This window comes from Protopterus annectens, chromosome 14.part0 (genome assembly GCF_019279795.1).
Source record: "Protopterus annectens isolate FY-2018-M chromosome 14.part0, PAN1.0, whole genome shotgun sequence".
Lineage (NCBI taxonomy): Eukaryota > Metazoa > Chordata > Ceratodontiformes > Protopteridae > Protopterus > Protopterus annectens.
Window position 1 is genome coordinate 1,002,451,668 of NC_056748.1, and position 19,261 is coordinate 1,002,470,928.

The 19,261-nt window shown below is 39.3% G+C and overlaps 1 protein-coding gene across 1 annotated transcript in view; it reads left to right on the forward strand.

Annotated features, from left to right (window-relative positions):
- The window catches only part of JAKMIP3 (Janus kinase and microtubule interacting protein 3), a 1,929,353-nt gene that overhangs the window by 1,124,596 nt on the left and 785,496 nt on the right, over positions 1-19,261 (forward strand). The window contains exon 11 of the mRNA XM_044056811.1: positions 9,555-9,683. Coding sequence (XP_043912746.1) covers positions 9,555-9,683 — 129 coding nt within the window. The remainder of the gene's footprint in view (positions 1-9,554; positions 9,684-19,261) is intronic.

Genomic DNA, 19,261 nt, shown 5'->3' on the forward strand with positions numbered 1-19,261 from the left:
TGATGTTAAACGCATTGGTGTCCTTACATATTATAACCCTTTTCAGCTGTGGGTTTTGCTTCCATGCAGTAGCAGGTATGCACATGCACCAACTGCAGAAGTACTTTACAGAAAATGCTAGATTTTAAGTATTAAAATTGGTTGGTTGCTAAATATGTGATGCTTTTTTTACAAATATATATATATATATATATATATATATATATATATATATATATAGATTTATGAGTTTATGTCAGGTGACAAACTATCCCCTGTACCTCCACACCTCTTATAACTTAATATATACCAATTAGAGATTGCACTACAGTGGAGAAAGGGAAAATTCCCATCCCTTGCTATACAACAATCTGAGAAATACAAATATTGCAAAATGCAATAACTGCAAATTACTTTTCTGGAATTTGCACTGTCTAAGCACTTTACAGTTTGATAACTTGACAGGAACCCATATGCATACTAATATATGTTAACTGAATTATGAGGAAATTCCATGGCAACTGACATCTGTAAGGCAGTAGAAGGCTCTCTTGTTTTATAACACAGTGGTTCATATTTAAACACCTCTGTATAACAAACTTGTTATGGTAAAGTACTTAACATATTACTTTGATGTAACAAGGTGATTTTTTCACAAACTGAAGAAAAAACATCCGAGTGCTCAGTGTATTATTTGGTTAGTCTTTGCCTAGTGGGCATTTCAAATTTTGCTCCGTCTTGTGAGTCTCTGTAAATCGCACACATGCTCCAGGCTATGTTTTTTATAAATACTTTCAATTTAGTTTTGTTCACGTATAACAAAAGATTCTCCAGTCTAGATCACGTGGCTTTCTCTGTATCTTTTTCAGGATTTGCAACGGAACCACTACTATCATGGTATAATAGAACCTCATGAACAAAACATCTACCGAGAGTTTAGCTGTAAAGTTTACCAGAATGAGTATGATCATGTCTTGATTTATTCATCGGACTAGGTGCCCACATTCTGATATATGTATATATCTTTTGGTTTGCATTTAGAAGGGATATGTATTGCTGACCTGAGGAGTGACAAGGGCGTTATAATGTTTCCATTTAGTCCATCTTCACTGTCCTTTTGTAAGATATTACCTACTATTCCTTTGCTGGACTCCCTTCTTTCTGCCACCTTTTTAATCTTTCTGTTGTCCATTTATATAGCACCATTTTTGACATAGCATTTAGCCTAATTTAAGACTGCAGCATGGGTTCGGGATTAAGTACTACCTGTAGCGCTATAAAAAGAGATGATTGCTTATGTGCTAACATTTCCTGGATTCCATTTATGAAATATCCACATCCTTTGATGCCTTATTGGTGGATGTAACCAGTATACATTGCCCTTTAAATATGCAACTTTAATTTTCCATTCAGGACATTAAAATATGTTGTACAAAAGGGATGTAAATGCTTTTAGTTATCACAAAGTTTACATATATTGCTCTTCTCCCTTTATTCTTATTTATTAATGTATGCATACATTTTTTCATAGGATCATAGGAGGTTACTAGGCTATTGACCTTCTGGCCCTTATAAGCCTAGCCAAGAGTTTAGCCCATGTTTAGACAAGTCAGCATCTGATGCCCCTGTCCAGCAGGGACACGGGTAGAATCCCAGGGGTATATTTTCTGTTTTCCATCCAGTCATCCAGGTTGTGCTTAAAAAGGGGTAAAGAGATACTCTACTTGATATGGAGAAGGAGTCTAATCCATAGATGGGGGAGTCTCTGGGATACTTATCTGTCAGCCAACAGGTCTTGTTGATGTCACAGACCAGGTTGAGGCCGCGCGTGTGAGTTACTCGAGTGGAGCTTGAGTTGCAGATATGCAGCAGTCCCATCAAGGTGGGGTCCATGATCGCCTTGTATGCCAGACAGAGGTCACCTCTAAGGAGTCTGTATGAAACTGAGTAGAGGGATAGGGCTTTTAGCCTATCTGTGTATGGTAGATGTTTGAAGCCCTGGATTCTCCTGGTGAGGAACCTCTGTGGTCTCTCCAGCTGCTGCATGTGCTTTGTACTGGCGTGGTACTCGATAATGGGCCTTATAGGTTATGACCTCCTTGTCCCTGGATGAGATACCCTTACTTATGAGGTGGGTCATGTACAATGCTTTCTCTACAATGGAAGCAACATGGTAGTCAAAAGTCAGGTTGCTGTCAACCTGGATGCCCAAATCCATAACGAATGATTGCGTGCTTCGGCCATTGTTATTAATGTGAAAATTTGTGGGGATGTCAATCTCCCCAAAGGGGATGATGATGCATTTTTTGGTATTCAGCTTGAGGCCATGTTTCTGGCACCAGTAATTTGTCTGAGTGAGACCCTCTTGGAGGATGTCTACATCGCTAGGGGAATTTATGACAGCACCCAGCTTGCAGTCATCTGTGAACTTGGTCAGCCATAACCGACTGATTTTGGCCTGCACCTCAGAAAAGTATATCCCAAATAACAGAGGCTCCAAGACTGAACCCTGGGGTATGCTGCTTGTTATGGGTCTACTGCTTGAGGTGGCTTCCCATATTTTGAATACTTAAGGTGGCTTCCCCTATTTTGAATAGATGGCTTCTAGCAGTGAACCAGTTTGCTACCCATCAGGTAACATACGGATTGATGCCTAGTTGAGAGAGTTTATCTATTATGCCCGAGTGGGGAATAGTGTCAAAAGCTTTGGCTAGATCAAGGTAGGCAGTATGCACTGTCTTCCCCTTGTCCATAGCTTTGGTGACTGTTTCAAAGAAGTCAACCAAATTTAGCAGACATGACCTCCCCTTGACGAAGCCAAACTGTGTGGGATCAAGTATTTTGAGGTTGCCAATGTCCTTGTTTATGAGGTCCATGATAACCCATTCCATGGCCTTGTAGATTAGGCTAGTTAGGCTGATGGGTCTATAATTTCCCAGATTGGTGGATGTTCCACCTTTGTGTAAAGGGGTGACAGTGCTGTCATCCACTCAACTGGGATGAAGTCAGTACTCAGGCTTTGGTTGAATAAGGTGCCTAATGGTACTGAAAGTTCGTATCTGAGTTCACGTAGGATGCAGTCTGATATATTATCGGGTCCCAAAGAGGCTGTATTTTTTGCCTTTGATAGAGCAGTGATGACGTGCTCCCTAGATATAATGGGAGGGGGGCAGGTATTGGGGATGTCCTGATTTACTGATGGGGGGGACAGAGGGGTGAAGTTTTTGAAGAATCTGTCAGCCAATAAGTTTGCTATATCTATCATTTGTATATGTGGTGTCCTTGACCACCAGTTCTGAACAGATCTGGGTGCTTCCTTTGAGATTGCGGACATATGTGAAGAAGGCCTTATGACTGTCTCTAGTAGATGTTGCCAATTTGAACTTGAAGTTTGCTTTGGAGGATTTCAGTAGTGCTCTTATTTGCTTGTTCAGGCTAAGGAGACATTGCTTCCAGTTGGGCACCTGCTCCTTCTTGGTCTTGGACAGCATTTTTTTCCTTTTGTTATAGAGTTTATTTATTGCAGATGTCCACCAGACCGGTTTACTCTTTCTTGCGGAGAATGATTTAGTCCTGTCAGGTATTCCTGATTCCATGCAGCTATATCAATTCTCATATAGTGCTTTGGTGTAGTTTTGGATATTGGTGCCAGGTCCTACAGAGGGGGAGGGGGCTATGAAGCTGTTTATACCATCCCCCAGGAGGCTGCAATCAGCTTTGGAGAAGTTTTTATGTGTGATCCTAGCTACAGACAGGTTGGGGAGATGGTGACTTCGAAGGTGACTACTTTATGGTCAGATCTTACCAGGGAGGATGATACTATAGGGATGCTGCAGTGGTTACTCATGTTGGTTAATAGCAAGGCCAAGATATTATCACCTCTTGTGTGAGTATAGACTAGCTGTTCCAAGCCATTTGCATTAACAAAATCGAGGAATCTCTGGGCATTTGTGTTCTGGCATGAGTAGTTCTTCCAATCTATGTTTGAGAAGTTAAAGTCACCTAGGATCAGGGCAAAGGGTTGAATCTTGATAGATTTGAACAGGTCCAAATAGGTGGATTGGGCATCCTTGAGTCAGATTTGGGGGCTGGTAGCTAGCTATGATTTGAATAGTGGTCTTGTCAATGGTTAACTGCACCTGGAGTGTCTCCTGTGCATCATACGGTTTGACCAGCCTGGAGGTGTGTATGTCTTTAATGCATATTGAAACTCCACTGCCTTTGGCTTTACTGCCCACAGTTTTGGGTCTGAATGTATGACAGGATGAGTAACTAGGTAAAGCTGGGGTGCTCTCTGCAGCTTTGAACTAGGTTTCTGTGACTGAACAGATGTTAGCATTTTCCAGGGTTAAGAATGCTTGCAATGAGTGCAGTTTCATGTTTAGACTCCTTGCGTTTAGCAGCATGACCTTTAATTTGCATTTTGTTGAAATTTCTATGTTGGTTTTATCAGCCTCAGGACTTTTCCTAAAAAAGGCACTGCAGGGGAGGCAAGAGTCTTTGCCAGAAGCCTGAAGCCCAGGTGATACAGATACAGGCCATCTCTGGCAAAGCATTGTAGTCTGTCGATCATATCTTCTCAGGCTGTCAGGTATTGAATCCCACTGGAATGATACCAGAAACTAAGCCAATTGTTAAAGTCAGTCATTTTCTGTTTGTATTGAGGCATCCTGGGTGTTTCTCTGTATTGTATTTTATTTCACTTCATTTACTTTGCCTCCTTTCTGTCTCTTTTTCCATACCAGTAATCTTCATTTATTTGTAACTTTAACAAACCTTGATACTTCTTGATATTTATTTTGTTTTAGTCCTTCCCCAGCAAGTAGATTTCAATCGCCTCTAGCCAATCAGTTGCTTCCTTTTGCAGTTCATTTTTTCATTCTTTTTTTACTTTTTTGTACTACCAGTCTCATCTGATGGGTATAACTACTGTACATTCTTTTTTATCCCATTGTATGTTGCAACCCCCTACCATGCCACCTATGCAAGACCTTTAGCCTGTTTTCATTTTAACTCTCTCCTTTCACTTGAAGCAGGATGAGTGTTTTCAGTATAGTAGTTTTTATATAATTCCATGAGTTAATGATACCATGTTTACCAAACGCATACTGGATTTTAAACATTCTTCTGCTGCCATGAATTCTCTTCATGCCATCCTAAAGTTGGGGAAAATGTATTATGGATACAGTATAATTGAATTGCTACCATATGCAAGACATGTAAAGAAGCTTGTGCATAATTGTCAGTTTTTAGTATTTTATCATAATTAGTTTTTCAAACCACTTTAATACAAAAGCTTGTGAATTAATTTCTAACACTTGTAAGGAATATTAAAGCCTAAGTAAGATCTGCACCTTGATTCTTTGCACACTTTTGGTAAATCCTAGCCACTGTAATTTCTTTTCTGTAGTTAGCATCTTGGTCTTTGACATTACTTTGCCACATTTTATGTAATTTATATGTAGTCATTTTACTGGTGTTTTAACCCCTAAGAACATAATCTGTAAGGCTGATGCAACCACTACCTTTTCTGTATTAAGTTTGTATGGAAAAAAAATATGTCAACTTACCCATTAGTAGCAAATTACCTGCATTCATGTTCAGCTTACATTCCATACTTTTAACATGGTTCCCTGTGTACTGTGTAACTCCTGATTCCTTGAGCCAACAGATTATAAAGACAGCAACACTTCAGTAAATGCACATCCCTGTATGATCCCACCTATAATCTACATTTTTACTTGCTCCAAAATTTAAAGTAACCTAACAGCTACCACTATTTTATGCCTGCTAAGCAGCGCTTTTGCTGTTTAGTGAGTGTAAAATAAAAAAAACAAACAAAAAAGAAAATTAGAAAAAAAAGTGTGCGTGTTTATGTCTGCATGTATTAGTGCATGCATGACAGTGAGAGCAAGATCGATCTGGCTATTATTTTTACAATCACTAAGCAGTGCTTTTGCTATTTAGTGAGTGTTAAAATAAATGAAACATAAAACAGTGTGCTTGTGGGTGCGTGTGCGTGTGTGCGTTTCTGTGTGAGTGTGTGTGTATGCATGTTTGCACACATGAAAGCAGAATTGTGTTTGTGTGTGCGTGTGTGCGTGTATGTGTGTGTGTGTGTGTGTGTGTGTGTGTGTGTGTGTGTGTGTATATATGTGTGTGTGTGTGTGTCTGCGTGTTTATGTTTCTGTGTGAGTGTGCGAGTGTATGCATGTTTGCACACATGAAAGCGGAATTGTGTTTGTGTGTGTGTCTGTGAGAGGGAGTATGAAGAGTGAGAGAGATCGTGCAATGGCAACAGCAGTTACAAGGTTTGCATACCTCTCAACCTCTTAGCTCAAGATATCGCCATGAAGCCTAAAGTATAAAGGGAACAAAGACTCAACATTGGAACATATTTTAAGCATTGCTTTTATAAAATCACAAAGCAATTTGAATAATAGGATTAGTGTTAGCATGCATTTCTGAAGCGCGTGCGTGTGTGTGTGTGTGTGTGTGTGTGTGTGTGTGTGTGTGCATGCGTGTGTGTGTGTGTGTGTGTGTGTGTGTGTGTGTGTGTGTGTGTGTGTGTGTGTGTGTGTGAGTGTGTGTGTGTGAGAAAGTGAAGAGTGATAATGAGAGACCACTGGCAGCAGTAGTAAAAAGGTTTGCATACCTCTCAAGCATTTAGCTCAAGAAATCTGCATAAAGTGTAAAATAAAGGGTGGATAAAGGGAGATAAAGGCTCCAAATTAGGAACAGATTTTAAATATTGTTTTTATAAAATTACAAAGATTTGTGTTAGCATGAATATTCAAGGAAATAAAGTCTAAAACTCAAATGTATGTCACTATTTAGCTATTTCAATCCTCAATGATTGGCAACAAACCACACATTTTGGGAGTAAGGGGCCAAAAAAATGAAGTAAATATCTGGATATTTTGTTTAATGTTATATTTTGGATATAAAATGCTTCCTCCAACACCATTTATATGTACTACAACAAGTTTGAAACATTAGGTGAAGGAACTATTTTACATCAAAAATATATAAAAAATAATATAGTAATAAAAAAGTAGACAAAACACAACAGTTTTACAGACAGCCCATCCTCTAAGTACAATAATGACGTCCAGGGTTTGTGTTACTGTGTCAATAATGCCCTTTTAGGGGTATAGAGGCCCTCCGCATGTGACATTGGGCCTCATTACACCCTTGGGTGGGCATTATTGATTGCTTAAAAAACACATCTTGCCATTTTGATAAGAATCAGGCTCATTAAGCATCTGCTAAGAAGTGCACATACAAGAAACATACATACATACAATATACATACATACATATATGCATACATTTTGTTAGAGAAATTTTAGTAATCACAGTACTGAGACACGTAGGGACAGTACAGATAGTACACGTGTAATAAAAAACACCTACATATCACAGAATGAGTTGGCAGCTGATATTTTGAAGAGGTTCTTAGGGATATCTGAATGACAGTAAGTGGTAATAAGTAAAGATTGTATCAGACGGGAATGGAGAGTCCGGAGAGTGGTGGAACAAGTGGCAGGTAGTCTGAATACCAGGTTATATTAAGGACAGAGGGATGGGTAAGGGAAAAGCAGGATGAAACTTGATTTCTAGGTTTTTGCTTGCCTGATTAAAATTGAATATCATTAATTATTTGTCTACAGTCACAATTTGATTCACAGCTTGGAGAAGAACACATTCTTAGCCATCATGAACTATGCATTTTGATGGAATTTTATGTCGGCATTTGTAATGATATGAATATGACTCATTATTATTTATTTTATTTTTATTTCCAGTTTGATTACCAGGGAAGTCCACTGGGCTGAAATGACATATTTTCAGTGGAGGCCTGGGGAGAAAAGCTCCAAGACGCATTTTATAGTTTAGATGCAAGTAATACTAAAGTATAAAAGATAACATTATATAGAACAGTTACAAATAAACACATTTGATATCATGCATACTTAACAAAATTCATTGAGAGTGAAGTTAAGGGTTATACAGTTTCATAGGTTCATAGGTAGGTACTAGGCTATCGGCCCAAGGGCCTACGTAAGCCTAGCCAGCAAGGTACCATAGCTTACGCCACCCAAGAAAGTTAGTTTCCTGTGCCACTGTCCAGCAGAGACACAGAAGTGATCCCCAGGATGTATTTCCTATTTCCCATCCACTCATCAAGATTTTTCTTGAAGAGTGCTAATGAAAAACTTTACTTGACATAGATGGGTAGCTTCTTCCAGAGTATAGGAAGTCTCTGGGACAGGAATCTATCCCTCCAGTGTGTCCTGTTTATTGTGGTGACAAGGTTTAGGTCCCTAGAGCGTGTAGCTCAGAGGGATTGGGATTTCTTTAGGTGTAGCATGTCCAACAGCTCTGGGTTTGACATAGCTTTATATGTTAGGCAGAGATCACCTCGGAGTAGGCGATATGCTACGGAGTAAAGCTGGAGTTTTTTGAGGTGGTCAGCGTAGGGCGTTTGTTTGAGGCCAGTAATCCTCTTTGTGAGCTACTTCTGTGGCCTTTCCAGCTGCTGCAGATGTCTTGTGAGGTACATTCCAAAAGGGGTGTTGTACTCTATAATGGGTCTAATGGGTGACGAGTAGAGGGGAACAATGACCTCTTTTTTCCTGGATGAAAACCCCTTTATGATGAGGTGTGCCATGTAGAAAGACTTCCTGACTACTGTGGCGATATGACTATCAAAGGAGAGACTACTGTCCACCTGGGTCCCAAGGTCTCTTATCATGCATTCGGTGTTAAGTAGATTGCTGCCTATGTGGTAGTTCATAGGTACAGAGTTTTTACCAAAGGGGATGACACTGGACTTTTTGACATTGAGCTTGAGGCCATGGCTCTGACACCAGGCATCTGTCTCAGTGAGGCCCTTCTGTAGGCTGTCCACATCATTTGGGGACTTGACTATGGCTCCTAGTTTGCAGTCATCTGCGAACTTTGTCAGCCAGAGGCCTTCTGTGTTAGCCTGTACTTCATTTGAGGAAACATTCATGTATTAGGTGTGGAAACAGTTTACATACAAACATTTAAGAAAATGTGGATACACTTTACATATACACATTTAAAATAGGATGGTATTTACAATATTTACAAGGATGAGTCATGTGAGAGTAGCTATAGGAGTTGTTGAGAGCTTAGAGAGACAGAGTAGCTATGGGAGCTGTCAAGAGCTTAGATAGACTCATAGGAAGATAACTATGAGAGTTATAGCGAGCTTAGGAACCAGAGAGAGAACCCCCTGGGAGCATATATTTTGCATGGATTAAGTAGGGTGAAGGCAGGTACATTTCCATTTAGTGGACAGGTGTTTGAAAGCTGTGTTTTGAAGTTTTCTGAATTTGGTATGGTTCTTATAGTGGAAGGAAGGGAATTCCATTTTTTGCCTAGTGAAAAAGAGTATTACTATTATTATTATCGCAAATCAAAACACAATAAATGATAAGAAAGTTATGTTTGCCTGTGATTTTCCTTGGAAGCATTGATTCAAAAAAGATTAATCACGTTGGTCAATGCTTATAAAACTCACTGACATGTTTTATCCCTCACAGAAGCCAGTGGTAGAAACTTTCTTTGGGTATGATGAAGATGCTTCCATGGATTCAGATGGATCTTCGGTATCGTGCCAAACTGACAGGACAGATCGAACACCATGCACTCCTGATGAAGATGTAGAAGAGGCAAGAAATAAAATTTTCTTTTTTTTCATATTTTAGTCATAACATTACATTTGCCACTAGAATTTAGAACCATAGTAACAAAAGAATTAGCAACAACATATATGTAGACAACTGTTGCCTAATGGGCCTTCATAATTGGTAGCCTATGATAGCATATGGAATGTCTGAGATAACAATCACCTACATATCCTCATCTGTGCAAAGTATGTTTCTTTGAAGAAAGTAATAAGTATTCCCAGAAGGGCATTTATTTTTGTCTTCCTCTAGATATTTTCTCAAGACTGGGTCTCTGTGAGGTTATAGGAACTGATTCTGAAACCTGAATCTGGAAAGAAAAAAATGATGCGGATTGGTTGGGTTGGGGGCTTTGCAGTTTCATCCTGGTGTTGTGCTTCATCAGATCTAGTGGCCAAGGGGGATGGACCCTCATTGGGTTTGCAAAAATTGTATAGGTCTGCGTGGAGCGCATAGTGCAAGTAATGAGAAGGTACCTTAGTAATCAAAATCGTGTTTATAATGCCAAAAAGAAGTGAGCCCCTGCAAGTATGGTAACTGCATGGCCCCAAAAGTCCTCAGTCAAAATCAAAATGCAGAGCCAGCAAACAGTGACATGTTAATTTAATAATAAGTGGTAAGGAGAACAAAACAACAGACCGGTTTCGCTATAAATGTGTTAAGACTTCATCAGTGTAGTGACTACACTGATGAAGGCTTAACAAAGGGGCAAGGGATATTGGTGAATATACAGTAAGAAAAGGTATAAGAACAACGCTGGAGCACAGACTGCAAGGAGACAGCTGTTAAGTAGTAATATTAGACCATCTTGGACATGCAACATGGTACAGGTACTGAAAGTACACGTGGGAAATCAGTCCCATACTGGAAATGAGAGCTCTGGAGTGGGATGTAGGAGTGCGGAGTGTGGAAGAAAAACAAGGATACCATAGAATGGGGAAGGTAAAAACATACCTGCTTTTCTCCTGTATAAGTAGGTAATCGGGTGGTATGGACACTGCTAATATTAGGAATACATACATGCTTGGCAAGCACATGAACCAAATGATGAATGAAAATGTATTTCAGAATTTAATCATGTCAGTATTGTGAGTACCCAGCTGGGGAGTGTGTAGGTTTCATGGGATATATAGAAAACATATATGAAGACCATAATAACACACACTCACATGCACACACACACACACACACACACACACACACACACACACACACACACACTCACACACACACACATATATATATATATATATATATATATATATATATATATACAGAGAGAGAGAGAATAATGAAATATTAAAACTCAGTAAATTGATGTTTCAATATAGTAAGCCAAATATCTAAATGGCTCAAAAAAATGAAAAATAAATAAAAAAAATGTGTGTGTGTGTGTGGGGGGGGCCTCCCCTGTACCCCCCCCAGTAATTATATATATATATATACTAACTCTGAGTTCACAAAACAGTGGAGAATAACGGAAAACTCCCTGAGTGGATCTGGTTATGTTTTTCCTGTTTCTTCATGTTGTGTCACCAGCCAGTATCAGGGGAGTCTAAACTGGGATGTGTTATTAATACTAGGCTATATAGGAAGTCTGGTAAGGTAAATGCATACCTCAGACTGAGCAGAATGTATCCAAGTTTTGTATTAAGTTATATCCTACAAGGAAAAATAATTTAAGCCATGATATTAACTACTCACAATGGCAGTTTATGTATTGAACTTGATGAAGCATCTAATAATGTTTTTGAAGGAGGTTTCTCTAAAGTGGAAGTTAATGGTGAGAAGGAATGTGATATTACACAGATATACTAGCAGTAGACCTATTTCTCAGACAAAAGATATAACATTGATAGTGTGACATTGAACATGCCTTGAACTCTCTTAATCTCTGTCTAGTAGGGTGGGTTTGGTGTAATGGTTAAGGTCTTCACCTTATAAACACAAGATACAAGGTTTGATGCTAACACCAGGTTATAATAGCTGGGCATAAAAAGACCTTCCAGGGCAATTAACCCAGTACAGAAATGTGTGACAGAGAGTATGTCTTCTGGACTTGAAGGCTAGCTCATTATTAGGAACTCTCAGTATAAAAGCAGAATTCCAAATGGTTGGCAAGGCAGAAGCGGTTAGTGAGAGACATATTATATCATAGAGTGGTTTGGAATTATAGGGAGCTGAGACCTCTAAAAAATGGAGGTACAGAGAATGTCTACCAAAGTCCCCTGTCTTGGAAAGATCTGATAAGAAAACTCTGAAATATGAAGGTTTTATAAATGTAAAATGAAAGTATAATTTATTGTGTTGAGATCTTTAGGAGGGCTAAAATGAGTTGAGTCAGTTATGGTAGATGAGGGTGATCTGTCAATGGTATGTAAAGCAGGTAATCTCTAAGTTTTCTGATATGGTCTAGTCGGTATTTGCTAGCAGATACTTTGTTGTTTCCATATGTTGTGTACATTAATGTAAATGTCTTATTTTCATCCCAGAATATTTGGAGGTTGTTCAAAGGGCTTAAATTGATAATTATTTTTTTACATAATTGGCTTTAACATATTTTATTTTTCAGTTCAACACAGTTTTACACAGTTTATTTTATAATACATATAACATCGAATTTGATGTTCTTTGTTTCCTTTACTGGTATTTAAATCTTTAATGCTGCATTTACATGTGATTTTTTTCTTGTATGAAATGAGAAAATATAGGTTTGCAATTTTTACAGGGTGTTTTCAAGACTGAACATACCATCATTAGGGTCGGTTGACTGAATAAATGGATAGCAGTTTCTATTAGTTAATTCTAATAATAGATAGTGACTTATATTAGTGAGTGTTCTGATATTTTGCAATGATTTTGATAATAAAATAAGAGTGGGCTGTCTTTAAATGTAATGGATGTTTCATGTGGCATAATACTAAAGTATTTTTTCTAATTTCTGTCCTAGGAAGTTAGATAATCTGTAGATTAAGCTTCAGAAATTAGAGTATTCAGCTATATGTCTAGTAGCAGTAGTGTTAAAATCATGGATAAGGCACCCGTACAAATTGTGTTGGAAGGAGTGCATGATACAAAAAGCAAAAGAAGAGAATGGTTTTCAGCTTGGTGGGATTGGTCACTTTCAGAAGACAAGGGCCTTTACTCGAAAAAGACTTGTTCTCAGTGTAACTGACCACTTACACTGAGAGCAGGCTGAGAGTATGTGTTTTAGAATCTGGTACCCATAGTAAGCTTGTTTATCAATTGGCCTTACACAGAAGTAAGTCACTTACACTGAGAGCAGGTCTTTAATAATCAGAGCAGACCTATACAGACAGCAACACTTTTGGAATCTGGCCTAAGATGTCAGGGAAGGTAGGTACAGACTAGTAGTGACTTACCGGCCAGCTAGGCAAGAGGCTGTGGGACTGACAACCAGAATCTCAAGTTCAGAAGCAAGGAACTTGCTATGAAAATCAAGCTCCTTCTTTACCATCAAAGACAAGTTGAATGCCTGCTGGAATGCCATCACTGCCAAATCGACTTACACTTGGCATTCCCGCCATTACTTGTGAAAGATATGACACAGATTACCATCTCTAGTGCCCCTCCACTAACTGATACCCTCTCATCCTCAGTTGTGTGTTGATGTCCTCAGGAGTGAAGACACGATGCTGATTGGTGGAGCCTGATATCCACATGATCAAACTGAATTTAATGCTAAGAATACAAAAGTTGTTTTCACCATTTTCATAAATGAACTATGGAGTTTGCAGCAGCAGTTCTGCAATCCTGTACCCCATCTGGACTTTGCCGAGGCATGTGGTCATATAAGTCATCTCCATGACCACAAAACAACTGTGGATAAGTGGATAAAGGGTGATTGATTTTAAATATTTATTTACTGACATTTGTTTACTGGGAAAGTTCAACTGGGAACAGGTGCCCTTTTTCATCAGAGGCCCGTAAAGAAAAGCCTCAAGCATAATAGCTTCTTACTCTTCTTATTTCCTGTTTTTGAGTGGATAGATTACCTATTTCTTTGTTTCTGAAGTTACTGTATAGTTTAGGTTTTAACACTAATTTTCATTTTTTAGTTCTTTCCTCCCCTTTTTTTATCCCTTACCTCCACAGGATGTTGCCCTGTAGCCCAAGTATCTGCACCTAATCCTCCATTCATTCTGTAGGAGCAGGAGCTGGTCACCTCTGGGCTAGACAACAGACTTGTGGCATGTCATTTCCTGTCTGTGAAGCCCTATTGGGCCATTTTCCATAGCAACTAGAGTCAGATAGAAGGGAGTGGGCCAACTGTGAGTCTTGTGGAGCATCCTAGCCTTCTGTCCTCCAGGCTGCTGACAGGCTTTCTATTGCTCCTTAGCCAGAGGTGGAGGCATACATGCTCCAAGGCTCATCAAGGAAATCCCTGCCCAGACAGCAAGAGCCAACACAGCTTCTGCAGACAGGTGAGTGATCTGATCTCACCTATTTAAGTTCACCTCCCAACCCAGGTCACTACTCAAACCCTAATGATTTAAACTATAGTCAAAGCTGCATCTCTTTATGCCACGGGGCCAGATACTGTTTTTTTTTTGTATCTTTAGTCCTATTGTGGGAATCAGTATGTTGTTAAATTTTACTTCTTAATAAGATCAGTAAGTTTGTGGTCGGGCATCGTATATTATTCATATCTGCTGTGCTTAGAGAGCTGTAGCATTTAAATAGTGCTTTATATTTTATTTTGGTGCATCCATAATGTACAAGTATTTGCATTTTCCTGGCATTCAGCAATGAGTCTTAATCATGTTGTTTCTGATTAATGTTTCTTTGGGTTACTTTTCTCTTTTTCTGAGACTGTGATTGTGTTTAGTGGGTTTTAGTTCATATTTACTCTTTGATATACTATTTGTACTAATAAAAATCTAGGGCAGATTGTTTTGCACTCACATTTAATTCAAAACTTGATTACTTGCATACTTTTATGTTACTTTGTGTTATAAACATATACACATATATTTGCATAATGTACATGGTTTATTGTAGCTGACTTCAGGTGGGCCTTTAAAACCGGATGGAATCACACCGGTGCGTGTGAAACCATATCTTCCTGAAATAGGGGAAAAACTAACCCCGCAGGACACAACCACCAGGTAGTGACACCTGCATGACACTATAACAACAGCTTCATCCTACCCTTATTGCTTAAACACTTGACTCAGACATTAATATCAGTATGGATGATAACATCGAACAAACATTCCTTTTGCTTTCAAACCAACTAACTACTTGCTAACTGAACTACAATTTGCCATCTCTGCCAAGAAATAAGACGTTTTGCTGCTGCCTAATGGAATGCCCATATCCCATGCTTGTGCAGAGCTTTTGTTTAAACATTTAATGTGGTAAAAAATCATTAAATTATGCTGCAAGTTATTATCTCCTTTAAACAGACATTGGGCATACACGCTAACATGTTCATGTGACTCTCTGAATAGCAAAGTATTTACATGCACATGGCAATACAAGTAATGTTGCTATGCATAGTACAAAAAAGTACTTAAACATGATGTTTTTCCAATTCATATGTCACATGTATTTGTTTAATTTCAACAGGTGGGTGGACTGAACCATAAGAGCCCTTTTTCACCTGTGACATACTTACAGTAACACTCAAGAAAAGTATTTGATCTTAAACAGAATACTTATACAGGATGCATGTTTAAAAAGACTGAGCTTATTGATGATACTGTTAAGTGAATAAATATGAAGAAAAGAAGATGAAGGCCTGGCATATTTAGATAGTGTAGAACATAGGTGTAGAAGAGAAAATGTAAAGGTTATGAGATGTGAGATATCAGATATCTAAAAAATACTCTCATTATAAGTAAACATTATTACTTATTAACTGTCCTGCCAACTCAGTGAAGACGTTCAAAACATTTTCATTTACTGTATTTTGTAAGCCCAGGCAGCTAGATAGAAGTAATTAGCACCCCTAACTTAACAGCTTCACTTCTGCAGGACTTTTTTCAGTCATGATGGTATTTGAATTGTGTTCTAAAAGGCTTAGGGCTTACAAAGGCCTAAAACATTTATATTCTTTCACAGGTTGCATAAGTGTAGTCCCTCGTCTCACTCTAACATCTCTGCATAGTGTCCTTTCAGCTTGTGAGACTGTGTAATTATGTTAAAAATCCCATGCTAGAGTCATATACAACTGCCTTCCCTAGACATTAGAGGCCACTAGAGCCATATGCAGCTGCCTTTCCTAGATGTTAGAGTCCACACTTACAGTGGCTACTTGCTGAGCACAAAGGCTAGAAGAGCAGATGCTAAGGTTGAGAAGATCTAGAGATGCAGAGAGAACTGTACATCTGTAAAAAACCCTACATTCAGAAATCTCAGTATTGGCTTTTACAGATTTATGACAGTGATACATATTGATATCCCTTCTATTCATCTTTTATGACAGTCCTACATGCCTTATTTATTTTTAGGGTTGCATACCTTTTAGCAGTCAGCAGAGTCATGCTATGTAACATGAATGATGGATTTGTATGCTTTTCATGTACTTCTCTCCAAGTTTGTTGAAAGGACAAGAGGTAGAAATTCATACTGCTGCCTGATAGGGTTTGGTTCTCTAATTCACTTCCATAGTTTCATAGGACGTTACTAGGCCAGTGGCCGTAGGGCATTTACAAGCCTAGCCATGTAATACCCATGTTCCCTAATTGACCATTGTTAGATGGTTTGATTGTTTGCAGAGCAAATCTACGATCAGCGCTGGCTGCCCCTGGCCATGACAGACATATGTGCCACCCAAGGGGTGAATTTACTGTCTCCCATCCAGTTGTCCAGATTACACTCAAATAGGGTCATTGAGTAGCTCTGCTTAACATGAATTAAGAATTTATTCCAGAGTAGCGGCAGTCTCTGGAAGACATCTCTGTCTCTCTAGCATGTTTTGTTTAAGTCACAGGCTAGGTTGAGATCTCTGGAGCAGGTGACTCGTCCCATTGGATTGCAGATGTGCAGCGTTGCTGTTAGGACAGGGTCCGAGACTGCTCTGTAGGCCAGGCACAGGTCACCTCTCAGCAGCCTGTAGGATACAGAGTACAGCAGCAGAGCTTTCAGTCTTTCCATGTAGGTTATGTTTAGGGGGTCCCTGAAGTCTCTTGGTCAGGATTCTCTGTGGTATCTCCAGCTGCTGCAGGTATCTGGTGAGGTACATTCAAAAGAGAGTATTATACTCTATTAGTGGCCTGATGAGGGTTGTGAGGCATTATAAAATTCCTGGTCTTGGATGTGATGCCCTTACTTTTGAGGTGTGCAGTGTAAAAGGCTTTCCTTACCACTGTGGACACATGGTGATTGAAGTTTAGTCATGCACCACTGGGTTCAAGCTTGGGAGGGGTTCTTTCTATACTGTAATTTTCAGGGGCTTCCTTTTTGCCAAAGGGGACAATGATGCACTTTTTTGTATTTAGTTTTAGACTGTGGCTTTGGCACCAATCATTTGTCTGTATTAACCCCTCCTGTAATATGCTAATATCTTTAGGAGACTCAATGATTGCTCCCAGTTTGCAGTCATCTGTGAACTTGGTAAGCCACAAAATGTTTACTTTCACCTGGACTTCTGAGAAATAGATTCCAAACAGTAGAGGGCCCAGCACAGAAACTTGTGATACCCCCTGGTAACTGTTCTACTGGTAAAGGTGGAATCCCCAACTTTCACAGTATGGGTTCTGTCAGTGAGTCAGTTGACTACCCATATAGTGACATATGGGTTAATCCAGAGCTGGGAATGTTTCTTGATGATACCCGAGTGGATAATTGAGTCAAAAGCCTTGGCTAAGTCAAGAGAGGTGGTATGTACTGTTTTGCTTTTGTTCACAGCTTTGGTGACATTCTTGTAGAAGTCCACCAGGTTTAAACATGATCTACCCTTAATGAAGCCAAACTGGGTCAGGTCAAGAGTTTGAAGGTTGCCTATGTCCTTGTTGATAAGGTCCATGATGATTCTTTCCATGGCTTGCAGATAAGGCTGGTTAGGTTTATGGGTCTATAGTTTCCAGGGTCAGTTGATGGACTCCCTTTGTGCAAGAGGATTACAGTTGCTGTTCTCCACTCTGCTGGAACAAAGACAATGCTCAGGCTATGGTTAAAGAGAGCGTGCCAAGTGGATCAACTAGGTCATATTTCAGATTGTTTAGTAAGCAGTCTTGGATGTTATCTTGTCCCATACAGGCCATGTCTTTGGCTTGGAGTGCACGGATATGACCTGCTCATTGGAGATATAGGGGAGAGGACAGTTGTCAGGTATGCTTTGGGATATGGCTTTTGGGGATGGGGGGCAGTGAAGTTTGCACCAAATCTGTCAGCTAACAGGTTGGTAATTTCACAGGGTCAGTTTGAGTGGTACCGTCCACTATGAAGTTTGCACATAGCTGGGTAGTCTCTTTTAGATTTCAGATATAGCTAAATAATGCCTTATGATTATCTTTAGCTAGGAAAGTTAATTTAGCCTCATAACTAGCTTTAAAGGACTTTACCAGATACAGTAGAGAGTCAATTATCCAAGCTAATTGGAACCTAGAATAGTTCGGATCACCAAACTGTTCGGATAATCAAACATATAAATGAACTGGATAACAAACATTTAAAATCTTGTTTTTTTGGCATGCATGAAAACACTTTTCAACCATTCAGTGATTCCAGTGGACAATAGAGAATATTTGTCACACATGAGCTGGCTACAAGCTCAAAAAACATGTCCAAGTGAGTACGTAGAATGACTACATATTCAGACTTTATGATTTTTCCTACCCAAAAGATATGGAAGGCCGGATCTGATAACTGACTGTTCGGATAATTGACATTTGGATAATCGACTCTCTAACATTATCTGATTTGCTTGTTTAAGCTATGGAGAGTATTCTTTCTCTGCTGACTTGCTAAGTTCCCCCTTGTTCTTAGATATCAGTTTCTTCTTTTTGTTATATAACCTTTTTACACATGAGGTCCACCAGGGTGGCTTATATTTACAGAAGGACTTTGTTTTGATCCTGTTAGGTACAGCAGAGTCAATCCAGTTATTTAAGTGGTTATACAGGGAATTTATATACTCCTCTGAATAGGAGTTATTGTTGGCTGTGTTAGCAGTGGTTTTGAAACTTTTCAAACCATTGCTTAGTAGGCTATTGTTTGTTTTGGTGAAGTTTTTCATTTTTATTGCTCCTGTGTAGGTGTCAGGTCTGATTGTTACTTTAGAGACAGATTTATTGTCTGACCTTACTAAGGAGGGAAGAACTTGGGGATAGTGCAATGACCCCCATATTGGCAAGTACTAAGTCTAGAACATTTGAGCCCCTTGTGAGGGTGCAGACTTACTGTTCTAGAGCATTTGTATTAACAAAGTCCAGAAGCCACAGGACAATCGAGCTTGTGCTTGTGTATGTTGCCTGCTTGATAATTGAAATCTCCCATGACTAAGGTGTTTGGCTGTTTAGTGAGTGACTCAAGCAAGTCCAGGTAGGTGGTGTGCTTCTCATGGTTCATGGTGGGGGGTGTATAGCGTCCAGGTA